General features: G+C 33.3%; 3 protein-coding genes across 3 annotated transcripts; all 3 read left to right on the plus strand.

The window, feature by feature from the left end:
* The first annotated feature begins 1,310 nt into the window (after positions 1 to 1,310).
* Positions 1,311 to 4,581, plus strand: LOC101248537 (protein SYM1-like). The gene is made up of 4 exons (XM_069291364.1): positions 1,311 to 2,931; positions 3,448 to 3,679; positions 3,782 to 3,906; positions 3,992 to 4,581. The coding sequence occupies exons 1-4, from the start codon at positions 2,653 to 2,655 to the stop codon at positions 4,076 to 4,078; spliced, it is 723 nt and encodes a 240-aa protein (XP_069147465.1). The 5' UTR covers positions 1,311 to 2,652; the 3' UTR covers positions 4,079 to 4,581.
* A 667-nt stretch (positions 4,582 to 5,248) lies between these two features.
* Positions 5,249 to 6,376, plus strand: LOC138339679 (uncharacterized). The gene has a single exon (XM_069291556.1). It carries the CDS (start codon positions 5,249 to 5,251, stop codon positions 6,374 to 6,376), a length of 1,128 nt encoding a protein of 375 aa, XP_069147657.1.
* Positions 6,377 to 16,368: 9,992 nt separating this feature from the next.
* Positions 16,369 to 20,304, plus strand: LOC101248833 (transmembrane emp24 domain-containing protein p24delta3). Its single transcript, XM_004250278.5, has 4 exons — positions 16,369 to 16,699; positions 18,933 to 19,145; positions 19,281 to 19,357; positions 19,884 to 20,304. Exons 1-4 carry the CDS (start codon positions 16,502 to 16,504, stop codon positions 20,026 to 20,028), a joined length of 633 nt encoding a protein of 210 aa, XP_004250326.1. The 5' UTR covers positions 16,369 to 16,501; the 3' UTR covers positions 20,029 to 20,304.
* The last annotated feature ends 3,179 nt before the right edge of the window (positions 20,305 to 23,483 follow it).

Consider the following 23,483-nt stretch of genomic DNA (forward strand, 5'->3'; position numbering starts at 1 on the left):
AGCGGAATTGTAAAACATTAATTAATGAGTCATGTAGTATTTAGAAATTATATTTGTCAAGTATTTAGGCTGCCTTGTGTTGCTGAAAATCTTTTAAACTAGCTAATTTTTTGTGAGAGAAATGATGGAATGATCAACATTTATCCGCTAAATCTTACGTTGGCTATTATGTATTTTTGTAAGTATTCACCAAAGTGGGTGATTCATAAGTGTATTTTTGTAAGTATTCACCGAAGTGTGTGATTTGTAAATGAATTTTGTATGAATTGATGTTATGTTCATAGACGTCAACATTCAATACTCTTTCTAAGAGAGTAATATTGTTCATTTTTTTGATTGAAGGGCCAACCCGTCCCAACCCGTGGCCCACTTAGAGCTGGATTGGACTGCTATTTTATTGGCCCTTTAATTTAAAGGGTCAGCCCGTCCCAACCCATTTAACTCTCTAGCCCGTTAGGGTTGGATTGGGTTAGATTAGGCCAGCCCATTTTGACACCTCTATCTATTATTCATGTTTTATTGTGCATATATGTTCGAAACAATTACCTCAAAACAAAATATTAGGACAAATAAATATAAAATTTGTTTATCGTTACACAATATTATATGTGTTCCAAACAGTTACCTCAAAACAAAATTTTAGGACAAATAAGATAAAATTTATTTATCTTTACACAATATTATTGTGTTCCAACAGTTACGTCTAACACAATTCATGTTTATTTTTTCATTATTGAGAAAAAAATGCAATATCATCCCTCCTTTTTTTTAAAAAAAAATGATTTCTGTCAATTTAATAGTTCAAAAAATGTTAAATAGAAACGATTTGGAATTGAAAAAATAGAAGTTTGGACTTCATATGAAATTTTACAAAGTGAACCATTATTTACTTAAATTCAGCGTTAGCTTTCACCAATTAAGTTTGACAATATTTTTAAGAGATTTAACAATCTAGAAAGAGGGCCTTATGTATATGTAATGTAACTATATTATATAAATAGTGTATATAGTGTATATATGATATATAATTATGTATCAAAGATGTATATTCATATATGTTGCATGCTAGTTTTGTTTTTTCAATTTCCATCTACTCAAGTTTCTTCTAAATAGTCTCAAATTTTAGACATAGCTCCTATTGGCGTTTTGAGTCTTTTGATATATCATTCACTCGAAATAATTCATTTTAGCGACATATTGAATTGTAAAATCGAGCTTTTGAAGAAGCTTTAATGGCTAGGGGAGTCTTTCAATCCCGACCAACTCAAAATTATTTCTAAACAATTTTAAATTTTAGTTATAAGCTTCTCTCGATGTTTCGAGCTTTTGATATATTATTATTATTAAGTGTGAAATTAGGTCTTAGGCATAACTCACACCCCAAAAGCTAGCTCAAAGGGAGGAGGATTGCCGATGTGGGACTTTTGTCATTCTTTAACACCTCACCTCACGCATGGGCAAGGGTGAGACAGTCCCTGCTCTGATACCATGTGAAATTAGGTCTTAGGCATAACTCACACCCCAAAAAGCTACCTCAAAGGGAGGAGGATTGTCCAAGCCTTATAAAGAGTCCACCCATCTCATTAATCACCGATGTGGGACTTTTGTCATTCTTTAACATTAAGTCAAAACATTTTAGTTTGCGACATGTCAAATTTTAAAATCGAACTTTGAAGAAACTTAAATGACTAAACATGAAGTCGTTCAATCTTTGATCAACCAAAATCTTCTCTAAACAGTCTAAAATTTTAGAAACGAGCTCCTCTCCATATTTCGAGTCTTTAATATATTTGTTCATCATGAGCGACAAATTTATACTTCCATTGCTAATCGATCATTATATCAGATATTAATTATATTTTATTTTGGTGACAAAATTATAATTAATTAGCAACGGAAAATCATTTATAGCTAAATTAATTGTTAAACCTCATTTTTTGTAGTGGCAAAACAATATGTTTATAATAGATCGAAATTTAAATTTGAGCTTTGAAGATATTTTGATGGATGATTATGTGATTAATTATTGACAAAGATATTCCTAATTATCAATTTTAACTCCATAAATCGTTCTTAAGATTTTTTATTGTTAAAAATTTGAACTTCATGAATAGTTTGAAAGAAATTAACTAAACGAAATGTATGGAGATCTTAGAGTTTAGCCCATCCTTTATATTACTAACTATATTTTTTTAGATCATGCACAAGTATTTCCTAGACTATAATCGAAATTCTAGAAACACACATTAACTAAACTAAAATCATATTCAAATGTTATATTCATTAAAACAATATAATACAATATAAAAAATGTAATACATTATGAAATAATACGTAACAACCATCTAAACAGAGTGTTAGTGCCGATGGTAATAAAAAATGTGTAGCACATTTAATCTTTTAAAATGTATTGAATCAACTAGTATATAGTATATTATATCTTTTATAAGGTGAATGTGTAGGTAGAAATTATAGGCAGCCAAACTATCCACAAGAAATTAGGCATGCAGCTGCCCCTATAGTCCTCTACTTCACTAATTGAGACTTAAAACTTTTTTTCATCATGTCATATTATATAAAGCCAACATAAGAGCTTGTTTGAAGACCTCTCTCTTTCACTTCCAAACCCAAAAAAAAAAACAAAAAACAAATATGTTTGTTTCTTTCATCAAAAATAGCTTCAAATTAGCCCATAAATATCCTATTTCATGTCATCAACTTCAACATTCCAAAATGATGTATTCACAAATTAGTAAGACAAGTAGAGAGAAAATGTCAAAGTGTAGGCATTTCTCATCATCTGTTGGAGCTTCTTGTGGCAACAAAGTTGGATTCATTGGCTGGTATTTACAAATGCTCGACTCTCGTCCCATCCTCACCAAGACAATCACTTGTACTCTTATTGTCACTGCTGCTGATCTGACAGCACAGGTACATTGTGAATGCTGATCAAGTTAGAATGTCACAAATTAAATATAATCCACAAACATGGATGGATATTAATACGCAAACATAAAAGGGAAACTTTCACATATAATTACTTAAAAATAGCCTAATTACTCTCCAGCTACAGTCATATTATATGGAGGAGAGAGGCGAGCAAGAGAGGGCAGAAAGTGGGAGAGAGATAAATTGTATATGTATATAGGTTAACTAATTATATATTATACAATAGATATTTGTATATCTTGGCGAACTTTACGTAAATAAACGTGACTAATTATTCAAACTTGAAGTCAGCCCACGTAATTAATGTATTATGTTAGTCGCAAATGGTAATTATATCAAACTGTAGCTATGATGAGTAATTAAATAGTATAAGTTTGCTTAGCCGCGTAGTTTTCCCAAAATATAAAATAAATCATTCTTTTGCCCCAAAACATTCTTCTCAACTCTATCAATATTATCTTATACTATACGTTTGTTTGTTTTTTTCACACTCCACAGACAATTGTAGCTGGTTCATTTTCAGGGCAATATGATCTAATACGAACAATGAGAGTAGCTGGTTTTGCAATGGTAATTTTAGGGCCTTCACTTCATGTCTGGTACAACTCACTCTCACTATTCCTTCCAGAGCGCGACGTTGTTTCAACGTTGAAAAAGATAGCATTAGGCCAGATACTATATGGACCTACCATGAATGCTATCTTCTTTTCCATCAACGCCGCAGCACAAGGTATAGTGCGTATTACACTACACCAAAAATTGATACGTAATAATTGATTAAAGACAATAGCTTAATTGCAGTTTAATGATTTTGGTACATGATTTACTATAGGTGAAAGTAGTTCAGAAATTGTGGCAAGATTGAAACGTGATTTGGTTCCTACTGCTGTTAATGGTCTAATGTACTGGCCTATATGTGATTTTATCACATTCAAATTTGTACCTGTTCATTTACAGGTTCGTGCGCGTATGTATATAATTTAAACTCTATATGACTTTCTGAGAATATAACTATATATCGTTCTTGTTGTTGTTTTGACAGCCACTTGTGGTCAACACATTTTCTTATGTGTGGAATATCTACCTGACGTACATTGCAAGTCAACAAAAAGTAGCAGCTTCAGCATAATTTTAATTTGCATTAGCTTTTTTCGGAATAAATATATCCTAAACTATCGTAAATACACGCAGATATTCTCCGTCATATTCTTGGGACATTGGTGCTCCGCGTTTATAAAGTAGAGCATATATACTCTCTATATTAACGGTGTTACAAATGTCATAATCTTAGTCATCGATCTGACATCAGATTGATGGATAAGATTGTGTCACCTGTCCCTATATAGTCTTCTGTTAGAGTGAAGGGCATATATGCTTTAGTTTTTGGACGGCAAAGGCATCAACGTCCAAAAAGTATGACGGAGAGTATATATCTACATACTATTTACGATAGTTCGAGGGTATATTTATCCTTTTTCTCTTTTTTTTTTTAATTTCCTAATAATAATAATTTTGCATTACATGTGGTAGGTTCTTAATTTCTTGTAAACCAGTGCGTTGTTATTATATCAATTACAAATTCTATAGTCAGTTTGTATCGAAAATGCACATGCAAGTATAAGCGGTCATACAAGTTATATAGGATGTAAATGCAGATATTATACCCACAAAGACTTGTGAGATTGATAGTTTAATTTGAATTATTTTGGGAATTATGTCTAACTACACTGAGTTTAAACTAAGAATAACAAGTGTAGCAAGACGAAGGCTCGTTTTTATTATTATGTAATATAATTCAAATTGAGGCAATCATTAAACCTTGTCTATTGGAAGAAATAAGCATTAAAGGAAGCCATAAGATGACTTGTGGCATTTTAATGACAAGATACGACAGTTATCGGATGGTTTGGTAGAGTGTATTAATATAACTGTTGAGTTAAAGTGTATAGATTAAAAGTTGGTTACTAGTTAGTTAAAAATCAGTTACAAAAGTTTGTTATGATTAATTGTAGTTAGGTATCTTAACTAGTCTAGTTAGTTAGTTGATTAACATCTATATATAGTGATGTATAGGTATCAATGTAAATACACAACATTCATAAAATTCAAAGAGAAGTTTCTTCTTCTTCTTCTTCTTGGCCTGCTGTTCTATCAGCTTATGCACCATTAGTGGTGCTTTCATGGTATCAGAGCTTAGGTGTTGCTCATGCGATTGTTTAGCTTTCAGTGCAGTAGAAGAATTGAAATACTGTATCGTCCTAGAAGCTATTGAAGATCGCAATTACAACAACAATTGATCATGCCGACTGAATCTTCAACCAGTGGTGCAGTTCAAGGAGGAACTACAATGGTGGATTCTCATCATCCACTTTTCTTACAGTCACGTGATACTCCAGGTAGTTCTCTAGTTTCTATTCAACTTACTGGATCAGAAAACTACTCATTATGGAGTAGATCTATGAAAATAGGTCTTCTAGGTAAAGGGAAAATAGGATTTATTGATGGAAAATGCAGTAAGGATAAATTCAATTCTTCTCTACATGATCTATGGGAAAAATGCAATGCTATAGTGCTATCATGGATAATGATCTCTGTAAGTAGGGAATTACTGAGTGGAATAGTCTATGCAAGTAGTGCTCAACAAGTGTGGACTGATCTAAGAGAGAGATTTGACAAAGTGGATGGATCTAGAATTTTTTATCTGCATAAGGAGATTGCTACACTACAACAGGGGCTTGTGTCTGTTTCTAGCTATTTTTCTAGGCTTAAGGAATTGTGGATGGAGTATGATTCATTGATGCCTTGTCCTGGCTGTGCCTGTGAGAGTTCTAAGGCCTATGTAGAGCATTTTGAGTATCAACGACAGATGCAATTTCTCTTAGGACTAAATGAATCTTATAATCAATCTAAAAGTCAGATTATGATGCTTGATCCAGCACCAGGTGTAAACAAAGCTTATTCTCTTATAATGGCTGAAGAAAGTCAGAGAATCCTTGGTAAATCGAGCACAACAGGGAGTGATAACTCTGTTTCAGCTAATGTTGGTGGAATAAATGAGACTATGACATTTTTTAGCAATGGTAAAGGACACATGCTAAGATCAGGATCTACTTCACAGTCAGTGTCTAATCCTCCTATGGGAGCTAGTTTTAGATCTAATCAGAAACAATTTAACGGTAATAACTCTCTTTACTGTGATTATTGTAACTGGAAGGGTCATGTGCGAGCTAATTGTTACAAATTACATGGATATCCTGCTGATTGGAAGGGTAAAAGGAGAAACAATACTGCTTTTGTTTCAGCTAATCATGTAGGATTCGACAATACTCCTGGTTTGCCTATGCATAATCAAAATACAACTAATGAGCCTTGTTCCTCTAAGGTTCAACCTACTGTATCTTCTGGTGTTTTATCCCAACAACAGTAATTTCATCCTCATTTCTCTCCACACCAGTATATGCAGCTTTTGAAACAGATTAAGCCAGAGAATGTCAAGAATAATTGTGATAATGCTACTGCACATGCTTCAGGTATAGGCACTTCTCCTATTCCTGATGCTGACAAATGGATCATTGATACAGGTGCATCCAAACATATGGTACACAATTTAAATATGTTAACACAGTGCAGTTTTGTAGATAAGAATGTGTGTAACAAGGTACATCTACCTACTGGTCGTCTTGCACATGTTAGTCACATAGGGTCTTCTCAAGTGTTAGGAGGAGCTAAGATCTCAAATGTGCTACATATTCCTGAATTTCACTATAATCTTTTGTCTGTATCCATGCTTACAAGGGAATTGAATTGCTGTGCTATGTTTTATCCTGATCATTGTGTTTTCCAGGACCTCTCAAATGGGAATGTGAGGGGAACTGGCACACTGGAGAATGATCTATATGTGATTCATGTTGATACTCAGTTGAAGACTCAGGGAACTCAAATAAAGTCTCAACAAACTCAAGCTACAACTGCTAATGTGGTTTCTTCTCACAAACCTTCAAATTTGACTCTGTGGCATCAAAGATTGGGTCACTTACCTGTTAGTGTACTAAGAACACTTAGTTGTTGCAAGCATATGTCTTCTTCCTGTATTGATTTATGCACTGTTTGTCCTCTTGCTAAGCAAGTCAGATTACCTTTTCCTTTAAGTACCACTACTACACCAGCTTGTTTTCATACATTACATGTTGATGTATGGGGTCCCTATCGAGTTCCTACTCATGACAATAAGAGATATTTCTTACTTTGGTAGATGATTACTCTAGATATACTTGGGTGTTTCTGTTGAACTCTAAGTCAGAGGTTATTGTAGCCTTACATAACTTCTTTCAAATGCTTGGCAATGTTTTTTCTAGCACTATCAAAGTGTTGAGATCTGATAATGGTTGTGAGTTTTTCAATTCTCAAGTTTCTGCTTTACTTACAACTTTGGGTATATTGCATCAGAGTTCTTGTACTTATACTCCACAGCAAAATGGGATTGTAGAGAGAAAACATAGACATATTCTTGAGATGGCCAGGTCTTTGAGATTTCAATCTTATCTTCCTCTCAAATTTTGGGGAGAGTGTGTTCTTACAAGTGTGTACCTAATCAATAGGATACCCTCTAAAATTCTTAAGGGTAAAACTCTTCATGAATTGCTGTATAACACTCTTCCTTCTCTTGATCATATCAGAGTATTTGGCTGTCTTGCATTTGCTTCTGAGGTAAAAAAGTTAGACAAATTTGCTTCTAGAGCTGTTCCAGCTATATTTCTTGGTTATTCTAGTCTTCAAAAGGGCTACAAACTTTATGGTTTATATACAAAAACTTTCTTTGTTAGTAGAGATGTTGTGTTTCAAGAATACATTTTTCCTTTTCAACATATGAATTCTTCTAGTTCTTCACTTTTTCCTGTGTTCCAATTCACAGATGATACTTGTACTTCTACACATCTGCCTTGTGATCAGTCTCTCACTATGCCTGTTGATTCCTCTATAGATCCTAACTCTAGTTCATCTGAATCAATATCTTCACTCCCCATTCCTCCACCAGAATCTGTTAGTCTCAGAAAATCTTCTAGACTAACTAAACCTCCTATATGGATGACTGATTTTATTACTCCTATGTCTGAGACTGCTTGCTTATATCCTGTCTCCAATCATGTGTCATATAATCTTCTTTCTACTTCCTATGATGCTGCACTTAGTGCTTATTCTTCTTTCTCTGAGCCTAAATCATTTACTGAGGCTTCTTCTAATCCTCAATGGGTTGATGCCATGAAGGCTGAAATCAGTGCTTTGGAGGCTAATCACACATGGAGCATTGTTGATCTTCCTCCTGGCAAGCATCCTATTGGTTGTAAATGGGTGTTTAAAGTAAAATGTTTGGCCTCAGGAGCTGTTGAGAGGTACAAGGCTTGACTAGTTGCCAAGGGGTTTAGTCAGAAGGAGGGTGTTGATTATACTGAAACTTTTTCTCCTGTTGCAAAGATGGTTACAGTTCGATCAGTTTTGGCTGTTGCTGCTGCTAAAAATTGGCCTATATTTCAGATGGATGTTCATAATGCTTTCTTACAGGGTGATCTTCTTGAGGATGTATACATGGTGATTCCTCCTAGTTTTAGTAAGTCTGAGACAACTACTAAAGTGTGTAAGCTTCACAAATCACTGTATGGCCTCAAGCAGGCTCCTAGACAATGGAATCTGAAGTTAACTAAGGCATTACTTCAACTTGGTTTTGTTCAGAGTCACTATGACTACTCTATGTTTACTAAGCAGACTGGTTCTTCTTTGATTATAGTACTTGTGTATGTGGATGATCTTCTTGTTACTGGGAGTTGTGAGTCTTTGATTGTACAAACAAGGAATGACCTTCAGCTCAAGTTCAATATGAAGGATCTGGGAGAGTTAACTTTCTTTCTTGGCATTGAATTTGCTAGGTCCAAGGAGGGGTATGTTATGAACCAACGCAAATATGCTTTGGAACTTATTTCAGAGATGGGATTAAGTGGTGCAAAACCAGTCTATACTCCAATAGATCCTAATGTAAGGTTGACTTCTATTGAATATGATTTACATGTACAAGGTGATTCAGGAGTTATACAAGAAGATAAACCTTTGAAGGATATTGGAAGATATCAAAGGCTGGTAGGTAGATTACTATATCTCACCATGACCAGAATAGACATACCATTTGTTGTCCAAGTTCTGAGTCAGTATATGCATGCTCCAAAAGAATCTCACATGGAAGCAGCTCTCCGGGTAGTCAGATATATTAAAACAGATCCAAGATTAGGTTTGTTTATGCCTTCACAAAGCTCAGAATTACTTACAACCTACTGTGACTCAGATTGGGGTACTTTTATGCAAACAAGGAAATCTGTCACAGGTTATCTTGTAAAATTTGGTGATGCTGTCATTTCTTGGAAGTCGAAGAAACAAGAAACTGTTGGTAGAAGTTCTGCAGAAGCTGAGTTTAGGCATATGGCATCAGCAGTGGCTGAAATTACATGGCTTATTGGATTATACAAGGAGTTAGGAGTCAATATTAAACAACCAGTCAATCTATTTTGTGATAGCAAAGCAACAATTCAAATTGCATCTAATCCTATCTTTCATGAACGAACTAAGCATTTTGATATAAATTGCTATTTTATTAGAGAAAAGATATTACAGCATATCATCAAGACACAACATGTATCAACAAAAGATCAACTAGCAGATTTGCTTACTAAAGGACTTTGGAAAGCTTCACATCTACATTTAATGGCCAAGCTGGGAGTGAAAGATATCTTTCAGCCATCATCTTGAGGAGGGGTGTTGAGTCAAAGTGTATAGATTAAAAGTTGGTTACTAGTTAGTTAAAAATCAGTTACAAAAGTTTGTTATGATTAATTGTAGTTAGGTATCTTAACTAGTCTAGTTAGTTAGTTGATTAACATCTATATATAGTGATGTATAGGTATCAATGTAAATACACATCATTCATAAAATTCAAAGAGAAGTTTCTTCTTCTTCTTCTTCTTGGCCTGCTGTTCTATCAGCTTATGCACCATTAGTGGTGCTTTCAATAACGTAAAATTGTGCTTGCATTAGCAATGTATATCTTAATTATAGATAGATTATTTTTATGCATTGTTTGATTTGATGCATTAAAAATAGAATGTATTACATTAACAAAAAATATTTACAAAGATGTCCTTCACTATTATGGCGAAAAAGATATAAAAAAGGTATTGAGGGTCAATTGGGTCTTTAATTGAGTTAACACATGTATTAACAATATAATTATGTTAGTTTGTTAGTTATGTTAGTTAGATGTCACATCAAGTTAGTTAGAGTTTGAAAGTTAGTTAGTCACACATTTTACATTTTACATCTTTGTATTTGTTAAACACAAAACTCCAATTCTCTTGTATATATATTGAGGGAATCAATACAGAAAAGGAAGCTTTTCCATTTTCTCCAAATCAGTATTTCTAATGTCTTCTTCTTCTTCTTAATCAACTGCCATGGCTTCATCTTGTTTTGGTGTAGATCACCATTGTTGAGCAACTTAACATGGTATCAGAGCAAGGCTATTCTTGATGTTTCTGATCTGAATCTTTTGTTGATTCTTCTTTGTTTAGCTGATTTTCTTGTGTCCAGCCGATTCTTCATCATGACAGGTTTTGAAAGTGTTCCTTCAACACAAGGAACTTCTGTTAATAGTGATGCACACAACACTCTCTACATACATCCTTCGGATAGCCCTGGTATAGTATTGGGTCTAGTTCAATTTGATGGAACAGGATTTAGATCATGGAGAAGGGGAGTTATGCGAGCTTTATCAGTGAAGAACAAGCTTGGATTCATTGATGGTAGCTGTGTTAAACCAGTTGCAAGTTCAAACCAGTTGCATCAATGGCAGAGATGTGATGATATGGTAACTTCCTGGATCCTAAACTCTCTCACTAAGGAAATTGCAGATAGTGTAGAGTATTTTAGTGATTCAGTGGAACTTTGGAAGGAACTTGAAGATAGATATGATCAAACGAATGGAGCAAAGTTATATCAAATTCAAAAGGAGATTAATGATCTCACACAGGGAAGTTTGGACACCACAGTCTATTACACTAGAATGAAAAAGCTTTGGGAAGAATTGAGTACTTTAAATGTAAAGAATCAGTGTTCTTGTGCTTGTAATTGTGGAGCCAAGGATGGATTGTACAAAGCAGAACAAGATAGACGTTTGATACAATTCTTAATGGGAATGAATGAAGTGTATACTGTGATAAGAGGTAACATTCTTATGATGAATCCTCTTCCAACAATGGCACAGGCTTTCTCCTTGTTGATTCAAGAGGAGAAGCAAAGAGAGTTCAAACCTGCTAATCAAATTCCTATGGAATCAATTTCCTTGAATGTGAACTCATCTAATAATAATGGAAATGGATCAACAGGAAGGAACTACAAAGCATCATTCTCTAATGATATCTACTCTGGAAATACTTCAGGTAACAACAATTATGGAGGGTCCAACTATTTTCCAGCTAACAATAGCAATAGAAGTGCTATGGTTTGTAGTTACTGCAAAAAGACAGGACATATCAAGGAGAAATGTTATAAGTTGATTGGATATCCTAATCAGACTAACAGGAACAATGGATCTCATGCAAGGCAGAACAATAATCATGAATATAGAGGAAGGAGAGTTGTAGCTAATGTTCATGGACCTTCTGATGATATGATATCTGCACAAGGAGAAGATTGTATGCAGGGTAATCAGAATCAAAAGGTCACAGTTACTAAAGATCAATATGATAACATGATGAAACTTTTGCAGAATTTTCGAGTTGAAGGAGCTGATTTAAACAATTCAAACATGGAAGCTGGTTCTGTGAATTTTGCAGGTACTATAGTATGTTCTTCATCTATTGATTTTGGCAATCTTCATGTGAATATTTCAAATCAAGTGCTAACTTATGGATCATTGATTCGGGAGCATCAAACCATATAACCTTTAACAAATCCTCACTAACCAATATTCAAACCATGTCTTATCCTATGCTTGTTTCTTTACCCAATGGATACAAAGTTAAGGTGATAGAATTTGGAAATGTAGTGATCACATCTGAAAGTGTTCTACACAATGTGCTATATGTACCTTCTTTTAAATACAATCTAGTGTCAGTTCACTCATTAACTCTTTCAATGAGAAGTGTAGTTCTATTCACTAGTGTTTCTTGTTTACTGCAGGCCCCTTCAGTGAAGAGGCCTCAGGTGCTTGGTAGTAGCAGAGAAGGACTTTATTTTATTTGTTCAAGATGTCTGAAGAATCCTGCTAAGTTCACCACATGCTGCTGCATATCTCAAAACAATCATAACTATTCTTTGTCTAGTAATAGTAGTCAGGTTACAAATAAAACCTTACATGATAATAACAAATGTACTGATCATACTGTTTGTTCTTCTACTTCTGATGCTATATCTACTGAACATGGTGTAGACCTATTGTGGCATAATAGACTTGGCCATGTGACTTTTGTGAAAATGAGGAAAATACCTACCATTCCAGCCAGTTTCTCAAACAAACAACCTTTTATGTGTATAATCTGTTCTATGTCAAGACAAGAAAGATTGCCTTTTAGTCAAAATGTCACACACTCTAATTCCATTTTTGAACTTCTTCATGTTGATATATGGGGTCCTTATCATACACCTACCCATGACAATTACAAATATTTCATCACTATAGTAGATGATTTTAGTAGATCAACTTGGACTCATTTGTTGAGTACAAAGAGTAATGCCTTACAAGTTCTCAAAAACTTTGTGAATATGACAGAAAACCAATTTCAAACCACAATCAAAATTGTTAGATCAGATAATGGACTAGAGTTTAATAACAATGAAACCAAGTTCTTCTTTCAATCCAAAGGTATAATCCATCAAAAGAGTTGTCCATATACACCCCAACAAAACAGCATAGTGGAAAGAAAGCATAAGTACTTGTTAAAGACAGCAAGAGCTCTTCTATTCCAATCAAAGCTTCCCATAAAATACTGGGGGGAATGTATATTTACAGCAACACACCTTATAAACAGACTTCCTTCGGTCTACCTGAAGAATAAATGTCCTTATGAAGTTTTATATAAGAGAAAACCAAATTATAGTCAACTTAGATCTTTTGGTTGCTTTTGCTATCCAACATTACCCAAAGTTCAGAGGGATAAACTACAACCTAGAACCACTCCTCATGTGTTTGTAGGTTACCCTTTTGGAACAAAAGGATACAAAGTGATGAGTCTTGCCACAAAAAAGATACATGTGTCTAGGGATGTAGTATTTCATGAAAATCTGTTTCCTTTCACATTAACTTCAGACAAATATGTTTTTCCTTCTATTCCTGGTACAGTTTCTCTAAATGACAAAACTGTTTCTTCAAATGATTTTAATTGATTGTATTGATTTAATATTTGATAGCACTTTGGTAAATCAAAATACAGATTGCATCCTACTTCTTCAACTTTATCACCTAATCTTCCATCTCATAATATACATCACTCACATAATACTTCATCACCTTCTCCTCCTACAATACTGCACAGAAGATCACAAAGGGAAAACAAGATCCCTTCACATTTGAAAGATTACATTTGTTCAATCCCTATCCTAAAAACTCCTATTCCTACCACACAGTCTATTCCCATTCACAAAAATTTCTATTTGAATGCCATGTTCACCAAACATCATCACATTACTCCCAATGACATTGCATCTATTAGTCAAGCAATGGTTGAAAACATTTGCCATGATAGTGAGCCTTTATCTTATGAGGAGGCAGTCTTAAGTCCTGCATGGCAAAATGCCATGATCCAAGAGTTTGATGCACTTTATGCAAATAATACTTGGGATCTTGTGAGATTACCTGCAGGAAAACAAGCAATTGGATGTAAATGGGTGTATAAAGTGAAGCATAAATCTGATGGTAGCATTGAAAGGTTTAAAGCCAGACTAGTAGTTAAAGGCTACACTCAACAAGCTGGTGTAGATTATACAAAGACCTATTCTCCAGTGGTGTAAATGACCACTGTGAGGACCTTGATTGCATGTGCTGTTAAAAAGGGTTGGGAGATGTTTCAGCTTGATGTGAACAATGCCTTTCTTCATGGTGATCTTCATGAGGAAGTATACATGAAACTACCACAAGGGCTTGCTGTGGATGATTTAAGCTTAGTGTGAAGTCTCTTTATGGTCTAAAACAGGCTAGTCGACAATGGTATGCCAAGTTGACTGAAGCTTTATCACTCAGAGGATATGTACATTTACATCACGATTACTCACTTTTCTACAGAAAGGTTGGTGCCTTAGTTGTTTTTGTTACAGTCTATGTTGATGATGTTATTCTCACAGGTACAGACACTACTGAGATTACACAATTAAAGGCTTACTTGGATGGTACTTTTAAGATTAAGGATCTTGGTCGATTGCATTATTTCTGGGATTAGAGATACTTGACATACCAGGAGGGGTACTTGTCTCCTAGAGGAAGTTTGTATTAGATTTGCTAAAAGAATATGACTGTTATAGTCATAGTTCACTTACATCTCCTCTTGATCCAAATATCAAACTAAGAGCCAAAGAAGGAACTCCACTACCTGATCCCACATACTACAGAAAATTAGTGGGAAAATTGAATTTTCTTACCAACACTAGACTGGACATAGCATTCAGTGTTCAACATTTGAGTCAATTCATGCAAGATCCCAGAACTCCACATCTGCAGGCAGCATTTCATCTTCTTAGGTACTTGAAACAAGATCCAACTCTGGGCCTTCATTTATCCAAAGATCCTGATTGCTCAATCAAAGCATATTGTGATTCAGACTAGGCATCTTGTCCAGACTCAAGAAGATCAGTCAGTGGTTATTTGGTTTTACTTGGAAACAGTCCAATCAGTTGGAAATCAAAGAAGCAGGAAACCATCTCACTATCTTCTGTAGAAGCAGAATATAGATCCATCAGGAAGGTTGTAGGTGAATTGGTTTGGCTTCACAGGTTGACAAATGAGCTAACTATATCTGATTCTTCACCAATCCCTGTCTTTTGGGATAGTCAGTCTGCTATACACATAGCTCACAATCCTGTTTTCCACGAGAGAACCAAATATTTTGAAGTCGATTGTCACTTTGTACGCAATAAACTTCAGGAGGGGCTCATTTCATTACATCATATTTCCACTACTGAACAGCTAGCAGACATACTCACAAAGGCCCTTACTGGAGTTAAACATTCAGCATTACTCAACAAGTTGGCTGTAAGATCATCACTGCCAACTTGAGGAGGGATATTAACAATATAATTATGTTAGTTTGTTAGTTATGTTAGTTAGAATGTTAGTTAGATGTCACATCAAGTTAGTTAGAGTTTGAAAGTTAGTTAGTCACACATTTTACATTTTACATCTTTGTATTTGTTAAACACAAAACTCCAATTCTCTTGTATATATATTGAGGGAATCAATACAGAAAAGGAAGCTTTTCCATTTTCTCCAAATCAGTATTTCTAATGTCTTCTTCTTCTTCCTAATCAACTGCCATGGCTTCATCTTGTTTTGGTGTTGATCACCATTGTTGAGCAACTTAACAACATGCATTGAAAACATTGCATTGCTAACACCTAGAAATCTATGGTATTTAGCAATATACATCTTAATGCACAATAGAGTATTATACATAGGTTGAAAAACAGTACCAAACAAGGTATCAGTAATACACAAGGCTAATGTATGCATTATTTTTTTTAAATACACTCTACCAAATGACTCCTTAATGCATTAACAATGCATCGCAATCATCGCAATATTAGGTAAAGAGAAAAGTGTGATGACCTGACATATCATCGTGCCACTTAGGCACCAGGTGACACATATAAAGTTGTCGATCTATGTGAAAGACTTGCATTAAAAGGATATTATGAAGATATATGAAAAATTCCTTGAATGACTTTAAAATTCTATGAATTTACATGAAAGTTATTTGGAATACGTTCTAGTTATATAGAGAATTCTAGAAAATGACTTATTTATAAGTATGTCGAAAACTTATTGTGTAACAATTATTATTTACATATTAACCCTTAAGTAAATATTATAAATAAAAGACATTCATTTGTAAAATCATCGAGCAAATATTCCAAGTATTAAGGAATATAAAACTTTCTTAAGCAATTCTCTTTCTTTAAATTCGGTATTCTCTTATCGCAAAATCGCGAAAGAATCGTGAGCAACAGTATTAGCAAAGGCGCGTGAGCAACTTTCCCGTCCATGTAACCTTCTGTGTCGTAAAAGATGCATTCCTATTGGACAATAGTTGAAGAAATTGCGTGGCGCCAATCTAGTCTCTCACTCCCACGCGCTTTATTCACACTCGCCATTATTCAAGCAGTGCGTGCTATGCACGTTCATTCAACGAATAGAATCTGAAAAACTACCCCCAAAACTCACATTAACATTTCAAAAAGTCTTCTCTTCTCCTCTGAAACTTCAAATCTGAAGTCTCAACTCCGATTCCGTCAGTAGAATCAAAGTATGGAGCTCTGTAAACTTGTGCTGCTTTTGTTGACGGTGATAACGGTGGCGGAAGCGATATGGATGGAGTTACCGACTTCGGGAACCAAGTGTTTGTCGGAGGATATCCACTCGAACGTCGTCGTTTTGGCTGATTACAGTGTAATCGGTGATGAAGAACACGCTCAAGCTAATGTTGTCCCCACCATCTCTGTCAAGGTAAGGCACCGCCATAGCCTATATTATCTGTGCTCTAATTTTAGCTAACAAAAAAATTGATATTGCGAGATGTATAGTAGCTGAAGGATGCATAGATCCAATTGATCAATTTTGTGTACGCTTTGACTCTGCGATTGCATTTAAAATTGTCTTAATTTTAAGTTCCTGCAATAATTGATGCTTATTTATTGCAAAACACTAAGCACATTATGAATATCTTGATTGTTAAATCTTCCTAGTTTTGATCCTCGAAGTCAATTCAATACAGTTAATTTCGAGACAATAGAAAAAAAATAAAAGGCTATTAAATTGTACACTGGGAGCAATTTCTGTGTTAAATGTATAGAATCGATGAGGTTTTCATTTATAAAATAATCTCTATTATACATCTTATTGGACTCAGTTTGTTCGATTGCTTTCCTTTTTTCAGGTGAATTATTTTCAAATTTTGAATTGAATTGTTTCAAGCCAGAGAATGTAACTTGACTTATTGAAACAAATGTTATGAATTACTCCCTGCATCCCTTTCTATAAATACTTGTCATTTTATAAATTTTTTGCATAAATGACCATATTTTGCCTATTATACCATCGATAGAATAGTTAATTAATCTTGAAAATGTATTCATCATTTATTATAAAGTTGACTTAAGAAAACATTAAATAAGGGTAGAAGAGTAAAGTTATATCATTTCTTAATGCAAGTGCAAAGTAAAAAGGTGACATATAAAATGGGACGGAGGGAGTGTCTAAGAGAATAATTATTTTTTCAAAATTTATGTTACTACGTGATACATATGAGATTTCTTTCTCAAGATTACGAGTTTGATTGCAAAATAGTTTGTGTCACGTAAATAGAGATAGACGAATAGACATTAATTCATATTAACAAAGTAACAAGATTAGATAGGTCTCAACTACAGAGATAGGCACTGACATAGTAAGTATATTCTTCAACGCTCTAATACTTATTCTTACTCTTTGTCATGTCAAGAGTGTGTTGCATTGTTAAACTATAGTGTCGTTTGTTGTCGCTTTAGTCAAATAAGATTTTCTTATGGTGGAAGGCACTTGGTTCTCTCATGGATGCGGTGAAATCAAAAACATAGCTGACCTATTTCTTTAACTAGGTACTATAGTAAAGATGGTATCAGCTTCGTTAAAAAAAATTATCTGTTTTTTGCACTTACTCCAATTTGCTTGTAAAGACAAGGTTCCTAGTTGTTTTTTTTGAGGAAGATCATGCTTGTATATGTTGAAATTGTGAAAAAATTATGCTACCTTGCGTTCTAAGTCAACTCATTATAGCTCTAGTTTTAGCAGCCTCACCTTTCCAACTCCTTAAATCACTTTGTCCTGTGTACCTGGTGTCTCTTTGAACCATAGATGCCTCTCGTCATTCTGAAATCGAATTCTTCGAGACATTTCATGGATTCAACTATAGAGATAAAGAAAGACACACCTTGAAAAAAAAAGATGTTAAGAAGCTGAGATACTAGTCAGAAAGAGTGGATAGATTGCCTTGTGATTAACGCTAGAGATCTATTATGAAATGACAAATCACAGATTTTGTTTCTTGGAGAGCTACCTATAAGTTTGGAATAAAAATACAGAATAAATATGTAAAGTGCTTCAGTGCCGTAATTGGTATGCTTTTGGTGAACTTCATGGGGTCAGATTCTCAGTTAATGATGTACTGGTCAATACTGTGACAACACACATTCATATGGTGATGGGCAACAACCCATGGTGAAAGATGGTAAGATGCATTTAGTAGTGTTGAATGATGTTTGTATAATTACCTTATAAAAAAGGAAATGATGCCTGTATAATTTATATTCTTGTATCATAAAATGATCATGCATTGAAATTGTCTTTTATTTATCTTTTTCTCATCCTTCCCAATTTACGAATAATGTTGGCCTGAGATGAATTTAAGTGGAGAAACATGCACTGTGAGGATTCATATAGCCCCGACTTGTTTGAGAGTGAGACGTAGTTATTTTGTTAGGGTCTTAGATGAATTTTAGGTGTTAATTGTTATAACACTTGAGTGTGTTTTCCTGTAAAAGTGCTCTATATTGCTTGAATTATCATCTCGGGTCAGATAAGCACAGTAGCATAACTTCTTCAAATGGTTAATTAACCTTTGAGAAAAGTAATTTACTTTTGCACTTTTTTCCACTAAATGGTTCAGTTTTAATGAGCTAGGTCATTGCAACATACTTTTTAGGTCACATCACCTTTTGGAAACAATCTTCACCATAAAGAGAATGTAACACATGGTCAATTTGCTTTCACAACCACTGAGGCTGGTAACTACTTGGCATGCTTTTGGATGGACAACCATGCACCTGGGGCTAAAGCTGTTACTATCGGCATTGACTGGAAGACTGGAATCAGTGCAAAGGATTGGGAATCAGTTGCAAGGAAGGAAAAGATAGAAGTAAGTTCACAAGTATATATTTTCCATCTGCCCCATTTCCTCCGAGGCCAGATTAGCTGGGGATTAGTTATAGTGTATGCTCCTCTTTTTTAATTCCGCATGTTGTATTCTTTCATCATATATGTATCCTTGTAGGGTGTCGAACTTGAGTTGGTGAAACTTGAAGGGATAGTGCAAGCCATTCATGAGAATTTAGAGTACCTGAAGGATAGGTAAGTACATGCTAACCTTTTCAAATGTGCTCCACATCCCGGATAATATGTGCTTGCTGTTTGTTTTCATTTCTATTACAAATACTTTGACTGTTTGGTATTATTATACATTTCCCTCTTGTTTTATGGTGTCTTCTTTCATTTTTACAAATTTTTGAGTAATATTTCCCTCTTGGAGTCTGCGTCTTCATATTTATAGTGATAAGACGTAGATTTTTTCATGCATACAACAGAGGAAACTTATCGTGGAGAAAGGAATGTAGAATAGTGGATAAGTCAAATTTGTAATTCTCTGATACTGTCCTTAAGTAGAAAGAGCTGCAAATAGTTTTAAAAATGTGAAGGGTAATAAACATTGGTTTATGTAGTGAACCTAGTTTCACGAGTATTGCACTGTAAATAACCAGTTTCACGAAGAAATTATGAAAACGTTCTTACAGAACCTTGGTGTAACCGATGCTTTTATCCTTCTTTTGTCTCCTACCTCACAATTAACATGTTATATATTCTTGTATCTTGTTTGCAGGGAAGCAGTAATGAGGGAAGAAAACGAGAAAACCAATGCTAGAGTGGCATGGTTAAGTATAATGTCTCTTGGTATATGCATAGCAGCTGCAGTTCTTCAAGTATTCTATCTGAAGAACTTCTTTCGCAAGAAAAAACTCATTTAGATTTGACAGATTTTGCGCGTTCTTGAATCACACATTCTACAGTAGCTTACAGAACAGATCAATTTACAACATTTTGTTTTCCACTTGTATTCATATTTTTGTTTCTGCAATTCACTGTTGTGATCTACAGGGAACGAAAAGTCCAGATACCATATCTTCTGTAATAGAGAAACTAGTAGTTCCTTATGTTCAGGGGACAAGTGCAATCCAAATGTAACATCGTTCTTCTACTTTTGGTTGAGAAGATCTATGTCTAATCTCATTACAGTTTTATAACTTGTCTTTGCGATTCACAGTTTGAATTGAACTGCGAATCGAAAAATCGCAATACAAGCTTCGATAGGCAATTGACTCGAGAAAAAAAACTTTATACAATCAGATACACATTTCATACTAATTTTATACAGTTTTCATACACGAAAATTGTGAGTGAAATTCTAAGCTTTGTGAGAGAGATCTACATATTCCATACAAATTTTATACAATTTTTTCATATACGTTATGAGTAGAGCTGTCATATGGGTTAGGCCTGTTGGGCTGACCTGATCTAACTCGAGATTTAATAGGGTTGGGCTACGATTTTTGGAGTCCATTTGAGAAAATGACTTTTTAGCCCGGCCTGAATAAACCTGCTGATTTGTAGGGCTTGAGAAATATTGGTAGGGCCGGCTTGTGGGTCAATAAAAATTAATTAAAAATGCAAGGAAAATTTTTCAAAATGTCAATGTTTTAACATTTAAGAGGGATCATTAGCAACATTTTCAATATTTAGTTAAAATGTCAAAATTTTAGTTTGTTATGTATCTTATTTATGTTTTTATTATTTATTTTTATTTAAAGAATACAATCATTTAATAACAGAAGGGAGAAAATCAATGGAAAGAATATTTCAAAAAAAAGGTAAGGATCACTTAATTTTCATTTACATTCAAAGAGAACTTAAACTTTGTTCTTTTTTTTGTGTACTTTATTTATATACATTATAGTTTTATGTTGTATTTGTATAATGAAACATGCAATTTTTTTATTAGTTTGTATTCATTTCAATAGGTATGCCAAATGAATCTATAGTTATTTAAGAAACATATTTGTATTCATATATTTTTTCCTTGTCTATTTATTTTTTTTTCTTCAAAAATTTTGTATTTCATATTCATTTCAATATGTATTTTATTTGTATTTCTATTTGTTCTAGTTTTTATTTAGAATTTTATATAGGAATATATAAAATACAAAAAAAATAGTATCATGAAAAAGTGAGAATGAAATATAGAATTGAAAAGGAATAAATGAATATTAGTTGTAATCGTTCTTAAATAAAATATATAACTAGTTGACATACCTTTAAAATGAATACAATTTTTGGAACAAATACCAAATTTATAAACTACGCAACATGATTTTTGAATGAATACAAATATTAATTGTGTATATACGATTTTAAATATAAATTGAGAAAGGATACAAAATTCTGAAATATTTTTTATAAAAAAAAAAAAAGAAACTAATAGGAAATTGTTTTTCATATAAATAAAATACATATGTAATTTGTATACATTTGGGATAGATTCAATAATGAACAAATACAAGATTCATAAACTACACGACATGAGATTTTAAATAAATACAAATATTAATAGCATACATAGTAATTTGAATATTAGTTGAGAAACGATACAAAATTCTAAGAAAAATTTATAAATGCAAAACAAACTAATACGAAATTGTTCTTAGTCTTCAATATACGAAATTGTTCTTGGTCTTCAACAAGTTTTTTGAAATCTTCGGGCACCCAAAAAAATTTCTTTATATTTCATTGATAGTGTCTTTACATAATAGAGAGAAATCTCAAAAGGTACAATATATGTACCTTTATCATTGGGTGAACAATATTTTTAAAGAATTGAGAGGTTTCTTGAATATATTGAAAGAAAATAAAACAACTGATTTTCACAACGAAAGAAGAGAACAATGGTGAAAAACTCAAGAGAGAGAAGGGAGAAATTGAGAGTTAGTTACTAGAAAGAGGGGAAAGTGAGTAATGAGAGATAAAAGTGGAATGTGGGACCTGATTTGAGAAATAAAAGGAAAGGAAATTAATTATATTAGATACATTTTATTTGGTAAAATATTGACATATTGATAATTTCACTAATTATTTTAAAGTATAGATATTTTTAATAATTATGTTAGGGAGTTTGACTAATTTGCTATTTTTTTCTAAAATATATTATAATATTAAAATTTAAAATTAAAAAGAGTCCAAACTCAAAACAATTAGTTTATATTTCTATTTAAATATTTATACTTTTGTTTGAAAAAAAAACTTAATAAATATTGTAAAGACAATTTTATTTGTGGATTTGATTAAAAAATAGTAACATTAACATCATATAATATTATTTTGTCGATATTTATGATAATATTTTTAAATTGTAATTTATAATTTAATCTAATAATTCTAAAAATAATATAATTTTTTGAAAAATAGGTTGGTCCGGCAAAACCTATAGCCCACGTACTTATGGGTTGGGCCGGTTGTTTTCTAGCCCACACTAAAAATGGACTAGCCTGGCCTGACCCGTAAAATGATAAAGCCTATATTGATTAGCACGGATGGAGATGGACTAGACCATATTGACAGCTCTAGTTATTATGAGCAAAATTCTAAGCCCCGAGTGAAATATACCTATAGAATATACAGATTTTATAGAGCTTTGGAGTACAATTGGGCCTGTTCGTCAGAATTGAGAATTGGGCCTGAAGTTCAGCTGCGAAGGAACCCAAGTTCAAGGCAGACTAGTCGTTTGGTTTATTTTGTGGAGAAAAATTCGTAAATAACACTATTTGTGTTCAATTTCAAAAAAAATAAAATAAAAAATTGTGAGATTTTGCTAGTTACAAAATTTACCATCATTTTCATTTCGTATTCATGCACATAATATTAGTGTAATATACCGTATTAGCATGCATAAGAAATTGTAGTGGAATATATCTTGTATTTGCATCTATAATAATAGTGAAATACATATAACTACATAAGTATATTTGTGCATAATGCATATACAATCTCTCTACATACAATATACGCTATCGTCTCACATCATTTTAAAATTTTTATTAGTGAGTTTAGAAACAAATATTTATAATTTATTTTAGATAGTAAAATTTCAAATATCTTTAATTCATTTAAAACTTCTTAGTAAGTCAAACACTTTCATATCAATTAACCGAGTTAGTAATTATGAATCAAATATACAGATTGTAATCAAATATCTTACCTTATTTAGTCCATTTTTTCATAATTAAAAATAGAAAAAACTTTTGAAATAGCAAACTTAATAGGCATAAGGCTTGATAGTTACAAGCGAATATCAAGAATTGGGGAAACTGTAGCCGTAAAATATATATTTTTTAAATTATAGATATAATACCTAATATATGCTAAATATTCG

Source organism: Solanum lycopersicum, chromosome 11, assembly GCF_036512215.1.
Source record: "Solanum lycopersicum chromosome 11, SLM_r2.1".
In the NCBI taxonomy this organism is placed as follows: domain Eukaryota; kingdom Viridiplantae; phylum Streptophyta; class Magnoliopsida; order Solanales; family Solanaceae; genus Solanum; species Solanum lycopersicum.

Bases quoted from the DNA above. Each gene is read 5' to 3' on its own strand.
- LOC101248537 (XM_069291364.1), top strand. From the start codon at position 2,653: ATGTTTGTTTCTTTCATCAAAAATAGCTTCAAATTAGCCCATAAATAT. The intron at 3,680-3,781 runs GTATAGTGCGTA...GATTTACTATAG, and splicing joins CATCAACGCCGCAGCACAAG to GTGAAAGTAGTTCAGAAATT. The intron at 3,907-3,991 runs GTTCGTGCGCGT...TTGTTTTGACAG, and splicing joins TTGTACCTGTTCATTTACAG to CCACTTGTGGTCAACACATT.
- LOC138339679 (XM_069291556.1), top strand. From the start codon at position 5,249: ATGCCGACTGAATCTTCAACCAGTGGTGCAGTTCAAGGAGGAACTACA.
- LOC101248833 (XM_004250278.5), top strand. From the start codon at position 16,502: ATGGAGCTCTGTAAACTTGTGCTGCTTTTGTTGACGGTGATAACGGTG. The intron at 19,146-19,280 runs GTAAGTTCACAA...GTATCCTTGTAG, and splicing joins CAAGGAAGGAAAAGATAGAA to GGTGTCGAACTTGAGTTGGT. The intron at 19,358-19,883 runs GTAAGTACATGC...TCTTGTTTGCAG, and splicing joins TTAGAGTACCTGAAGGATAG to GGAAGCAGTAATGAGGGAAG.